Raw genomic sequence first — 7026 nt, forward strand, 5'->3', positions numbered from 1 at the left:
CTAGAACTTCAATTTTTGTCTCTAGCTCCATGAGATTTTCAAAATCTCTGTTTAGCTGCTGTCTCTTCTTACCCTGTACACTTTATACTTCAAAAGGAAAAGTAACAGAGAATATTACTTCTACTCTACTACTATTCCCTCCTCTATGGAATTTTGATCCCTCGAGTTATAGCTACTTGAGTTGCATTGTGATCTTTCTCACATGGCTGATTTTTTTGTATTATTATCCAACAGATCAGTTGTTCTCAAAGAAAGAATTGGTTCAATACAAGCCACACTGTTAAAGCTGGAAGTGGAACATCCCTAATCTTATACAGCATTTTCATAAAAATATCAATTGTATAACTAGCATCTGTAGGAGGTCTTTTGTTGGTTTGTGTACTTTCAAGATCTCTAGTAGTGCACAGCTACTAATTAGAATTCAAAATCTGATAAGTGATATAAAAGTGTCCAAGAAAGGATATGAGCTATCTGAAGGATTTAGTTTGATTTAAGAAATTTGAAATATCACATTATGTTCTAACATTTCCTTAATATTAATAATCCACCTAACCTAAAATCTAATTATAAAACATATGTCCACTGGAACTTAACCATGATTCTAACCCTGAATGTTCACTTCATCTCTAAGTCATATTTCTTTTTCTTTTGTCATCGTTCTCTTTCCTAGCACTTATCTTACCTCTGATAAAAATCTGGTGGAAGCCAGGTATGAATAATCTCTTGGATACATATTATTTCTCTATTTATTGCTTCTCTATGGGCCTTTCTCAGGACACGCTGGATGTCAGTCTGCATAGTTTCCAGCAAGAGAGACTGTCAAAGATAACTAATCTAAAGGACCAACTGGTAGCTTCTCAGCACAGCCAAAGCAAAGCCATTGAGGAGCGCTATGCTGCCCTGCTGAGGCATTGGGATCAGCTTCTGGAAGCCTCTGCAGCCCACAAAGACAAATTACTAGAGAAACGGCTACCTTTACAGAAGGTAAATTTCAAAAAAAAATTGATGAACCATGATAAGGACTTGATTATCTGTATATTAACTAAACCCTCTTTGGATAATCTATACACATTTGAGTACTTTGAGAAGGATCAGGAAGACATTCTTATTGAGTAAGAAGTTATTCAATTTTTTAGACTGATAGTACATTTTTTAGACTGATTTGTCAATTATCCAGTTGACTTGATATGAAAGCCAAGCACATGTAATGTAACAGATATGTGAAACAAAAGGGTAGAAGATTTTACTGTATGGAAGACCTAAAACAGACGGGAGAAAAGGTCATCCTTGTGCTTTTCTCTGACTCGAATAAAAGGACAACTAAACAAGTAAAACTGTGTTCTCATCTTCCCTAACCTAGAGACTTTATATTTATCATTTAATATCTTCAAACCTTGATTCCTCTATTTATGAAATTTACCACCATCTCCTGCTGTTCTGTATTATTACTATTAAAAAAAACAATGGATCTGAAAATGCAATTTGGACCGCTACTTTGTGTATGAATATATGTGATTAAAATGTTTTTTTTTTCTAGTGGTGGCTGCTAAAGTATTATATGTTAATCATAAAAAAAAAATCAATGATGAAAGGAAGCCAGCATGGTCAGTGAAGTTATTGAGGATTCCTATATAGTAACAAGTATTTTACCTGACAACAAGTTAAAATAGAGAGTTAGGGAATTGGAAAACAATCATATAAATAAAAGTCAGTTAGTTTGGACCCTTAGTTAATTTCTACACTATTGTAGGACATGAGATCTAATTTTAGGTGAAGAATTGAATCCATCAATGGATAACTTTAAAAGTACATAAAAAATATATGTATAAAAACACTTCACATTCTGATTGTATTATATTACTTTCTGTTTATAAAATCTTTGTAAAAAATTTAGTTGATCCTTAGTATTATGAAAATGATATGAAGTACTTTATGGTTTCCATGTTCTTCCTTTATAGAGTTCATATTCATTTTCTCTATGTTGACCTATTTTACCATGTATATTGCTGGAATGAGTACAGGGAAAATGTAATAATGAACAATGTTGCAATCTTCCTTCCACTGGACAAGTTATTTCCTCTCTAACCCTTATGTTTGGGGATGAACAAACATTTGTGTAAGATAAATCTCCTTGGGAATATAGTCAACTGACCCAAAATCTATGATACATTTAAAATCTAAAAAATATTTTTGATTACCTACTGTTTGGAACAATCCACGTTATTTCTGTCATTCAAAAATCTAGAGTCATTCAGAATATATGGATAACTCTAGAGAGTATTGCAGAAGTAAAATACAGTTTGGAGAGTAGGAAATATTTTAAGCAGTGGCTTCAGGCAAGAGCCCTAAACAAGTTTTAGAAGAAAGGTAGGAAAATAACTCAGTATAGACAGACATCAGAGAGGTGTGGTCCACAGAAGTACAGAAGAAAGAGGAGGATGGGATAGATTTGCCCATCTAACAAATGATTTGTTCATTTAACCATTTATTTATTCATTTATTTAACACCTATTCTTACATGTTTACTATATGCCAAGTAAAATTGAAACATGAACTTCAGTATAAGAAATCATGAAATCTTATCATTGAAAACAACTTTCGTCTTTCTTGGAATCTTAGAGCTAAAATAACTCTAGAATTCATTCTATCTTCTCATTTATAGATGATGGAAAACTTACCAGTTGCACCCAAAGAGAAAATGCTGGGATCAGGGCTAATACTTGAACTTACATATCCATCTACTGAATCATATTGTTCTCATAGGTTTTAGTTCTGCTCTATTAGAGTGTTGACCCTAAAAATATTTAAAGACGGTTATTATTTTTATCCTCTGTTTTCTTGTCTCTTTTCTTCAGTATTTTCTTCTTCTCTTCTAATTGGGAAAGATGAAGGTATCTTTTTCTTTCTCTGTAGGCTGAGGAACTATTCATGGAATTCGCACACAAAGCTTCAGCTTTCAACCACTGGTGTGAAAATACTGAGGAGGACTTGTCAGAGCCTGTGCACTGTGTCTCTCTGAATGAGATTCGCCAGCTGCAGAAGGAACATGAGGCCTTCTTGGCCTCCTTGGCCAGGGCCCAAGAAGACTTAAACTTTTTGCGAGAGCTAAACCAGCAGATTAAGACCTTAAATGTGTCCTCCAGTCCTTATACTTGGTTAACAATGGAGGTGCTAGAAAGAATCTGGAAGCACCTAACTGACCTCATCAAGGTAGCTTGAGGCACAGCAGAGATTTACCTTGGCTACAGTGGTCATAATCATTTAGATCACTATCCAAGTTAGGGAACTTTTGAGAAAAAAAAATCATTAATCAGAAAAGCAGTCATAAACTGGAAGTCTAAGAAAAATTTTGAATTATTTCATTATAAATATAGCACTATGCCCCATAGTTTGGATAGTTTCATCCTTCTGAGTGTTGAGCAATGATTTAGAAAAGCAAACATAAATTCCAGGAGTGGCTATAAAAATGGGTTATAAAAAATTCATGAGGCCTATATATATCTTTACAGCCTATATATTTCCCTAGCCAAGGCATTCTCTATTTTATACACTCCTCTAAATTGTCTTTTAAATATGTTTGTATTTAATTTTTGTCTACAATTATGTTCATTATATAAAGCTATGGGAAGTACTTAAAAGTTTTAAAGACTAAAATTTCACCATAAAATCACCATTTTAGTTGGCAACTCTTATTACTACCTTTCCCTTCAAGGCTGCTTTTAAATAAAATTTCACTTAGAAAAAAAATTGAGAAGGGGAAGTATTTGCCTTTATTACTTAATTACTTGTTACTGGGCTTGGTCTTTGAGACATCTGCAAGTACTTATGGGAAGTGACATGAACTTTATTCACCTTTTGGAGATGAGAAAAGGTGAGCTGGAAGAAATATGAGCACACAGGTATATGCCTCTGAAAGACAGGCTAGATTTGGGAAAGTTAAGATATGCAGCTGAGCTTTGCTGCAAAGAGAAGTGTTCAATGTGCACTGCACTATCTGTGATTTGGGGTTTTAGGAACGGGAGCAGGAGCTGCAAAAGGAAGAGTCAAGACAGCTTAAGAACTTTGAAATGTGCCAGGAGTTTGAACAGAATGCCAGTGCCTTCTTTCAATGGATCTTGGAGACCAGGTGTGCTCTGCTACCTCAAAACTTATCATCTCTGTGCCGCACACTCCATTTTATATAAGGATGATGTATATATATGAGGGGAGGATGAGGAACTCCTACAGCATTTATGCTGTCCTAAAATCACCATATTTTATTTGTGCTTTATACTTGCAATTGAATGCTTTCTGAATCAATCCTTGCAAAATTGAGTAATGAAATTTCATACTGCTGCCCATTGTGTAACCTTCAGTATTCTCTTCTTGATACTCTCACTTTTTTTCCTGTTGCCTATAATTATGGTCCAAAAATAACAATAGAGCCTTATGTTTCCATACCACATTACATTTTACAAAGAATTTCTATATATATTACCTCACTTAACTTTTAGGGCAACCTGGAAAAGTGTACAGAGTGTACAGAGTGTACAGAGTGTATCTTATTACCTATGTCTTCAAGTGTAAAAGGAAGTTCAGTAGATAAATTGACTTGCTCAAGGTCACATTTGTATTTATTGACACAAGCAGAGCAGAGCATATTGTGAACACCAAATATGAAGTTCTTATGTTGCCTGACTGCTAAAGCTGTGATGAGAATCAGTGTCACATCTTCTGGGGAAAATAACCTGGAAAAGGAAATTTAGAAGGTATAATATGTTAGAATAAATGGCCTAACTTGGTAGACTGTATCCAGTAGATGAGTCAGAATTGTGGACTTTTGAGAATTAGAGTGGTAGTTTAGGTGATACCCATGATATATACTGTTTCTACACATCACTAACAGGGGTAAATCAGACAATTAACAACAACAACAAAAAAAAAATCCCGAATCACGGCTGAAATACATTTGACAAAAGGCAGAAGAAATATAGCTCATTCTCCTCTGCCTCTTGTTTTGGTACTTCTCCCCAGCAGCATATGCCAAAACTGAGCATATCACCTGACACTGCGCTCTTCATCCTGTAGGAAGGAGCTGCATGAAAGACTCCTAGCTTCTCAGTATGGAAGAGACTTTGGGAACAAAGGGTGGAACGTGTTTATATGTTTTTAGCTACAAACGATTTAAAATGTTTCATAAATCTGAAGAAAAAAGATCATTAAAGTAATCCATGTTAACATATAATTTCTCTTTTTCCTTTTCTGATTCCTGTTCCGGACCTCCATGTACAGGGCTTATTTTCTGGATGGGTCAGTATTTTATGCTATTGTGTTTGTTTAGTTATAACATTCTGGAATACTTAGCTAAAGAGGCCTTAGCACTGAGGCATCTTCAACCCATCTCAATCCGATGGTGCTTAAATAAAAATGTAAAGTGAGAAGGAGAAGCCTAATATATGCTGTTCTGGCTCCACGCCCCACTAGATGTCTTGTCTACATTAAGTTAAAGGTATGTTTGAAAATAAGAACTAGAAGAGAGGTCTGGAGGCCTTCTCATAGGCAGAGAAGAATTTGGCAAGAATGTCTTTAGACAAAAGGTTTAGATCATGAAAATTTTGAGTCATGAAAATGTATTATAGAGAAGTCGTATAACTTGGAAGAAGTAGCAATAGTATGGGCTTTGAGTTTGTCTGTGTAAAATATTGACCTTTGATATTATAAGTAATGTTTTCCTCTGTTTTTTAACTAGATCTTTACTCAAAGAAACAGGAACTCTGGAATCCCAGTTGGAAGCAAATAAAGTAAGTAATGTTTATTCATTAGCTAAAGATATACCTAGAAGTACAAGGAAGGCGAGAAAAAAAATGCTTAAAGGAAACTTGTAAAGAAATAGTTTTAGATAAATTCCCTAGCCTTAAAGTCAAGTGCCTAAGGCTCTGGTGCCAACCCTGCCAAAAATTTGCATTCTAACCATTGTCCACAACTTCATAGAAATCAGATTACTTAAATCTCTAAAATTCAATTTCTCTATCTATACAATGGAGTTAATAATACCTTCATTTTAGAGTTATTATATTGATTAAGTAAGAGAAAAAATGCAAAAACTCCTATCCTACAACCTAGAACATTGACAAACTTTGTTATTATTTGATAGTAACAATTATTTGATAATACAATTGAGTCTAGATAATCTCTTAACAATTGAGTGAAGAAGCTATGGCCCAGGGTGGTGTTTCTTACCCTTATTTTAATTATTGACCCCTGGAGAAAAAAAAATAATCAATTAAACTTAATTTCTTCTTAATGAGAGAAAAATACTAAAGAATAAGATGTTGTCAGGTAGGATTGATTTTTGTAGGGCTGAAAGGAATTGTAATATCTTTTTTTTTTTTTTTTTTTTGCCAACTCCCATCATCAGAACCAATTCATTATTCTTCTCTTTAGGGAAAAAATATTACCCAGTGGAGAAAACATGACCTAGATGCAGAAATTTGGCATATAATTTGCCCAAATGACAGGACTATTCTGTGAAAATCTTCTCAAGCTAGTGAAAGAGGACTAAGAGTGAATACCGTGGAGCTTACATAGACCTGAATGTTTAATCACAATCAATAGTGCAGATAATTCAGGATGAAAATCACTGGGAGTTGACTATTCATGAATCTGGGAATTCTGCCCTTTTCTATTTGTAATATATAATTACTAACTCTTTAATTTATATATTACAGATTACCAGAATGACATAGGTCATATCACTCAAACTTTCTACCACTTTATAAGTGAGAAATATAAAAATGAAATAATCTTGCTGAGTTGTTCATTTCTCAGGGATGACAGGAATATCCCTGAAAATAACTGAAAAGGAGCAATTAGGGGAAACCAAAACTCATTAGTTTCTTATTTTATATTCACTCCCATCCCTAAGTTTGGAGCTGATGCCTTGTATAACTGTCTTCTTCTTCTTCTTCTTCTTCTTCTTCTTCTTCTTCTTCTTCTTCTTCTTCTTCTTCTTCTTCTTCTTCTTCTTCTTCTTCTTCTTCTTCTTCT

At 34.2% G+C, this 7026-nt stretch overlaps 1 protein-coding gene across 1 annotated transcript in view; it reads left to right on the forward strand.

Moving 5' to 3' along the window:
- SPTA1 (spectrin alpha, erythrocytic 1) overlaps positions 1-7026 on the forward strand; it is an 82066-nt gene that overhangs the window by 70104 nt on the left and 4936 nt on the right. Inside the window, exons 42-46 of the mRNA XM_023526137.1 lie at positions 775-984; positions 2914-3210; positions 4014-4126; positions 5272-5289; positions 5729-5780. Of these exons, the coding sequence (XP_023381905.1) occupies positions 775-984; positions 2914-3210; positions 4014-4126; positions 5272-5289; positions 5729-5780 (690 nt within the window). The remainder of the gene's footprint in view (positions 1-774; positions 985-2913; positions 3211-4013; positions 4127-5271; positions 5290-5728; positions 5781-7026) is intronic.

The sequence above is a fragment of the Pteropus vampyrus genome, unplaced genomic scaffold (assembly GCF_000151845.1).
Source record: "Pteropus vampyrus isolate Shadow unplaced genomic scaffold, Pvam_2.0 Scaffold715, whole genome shotgun sequence".
Lineage (NCBI taxonomy): Eukaryota > Metazoa > Chordata > Mammalia > Chiroptera > Pteropodidae > Pteropus > Pteropus vampyrus.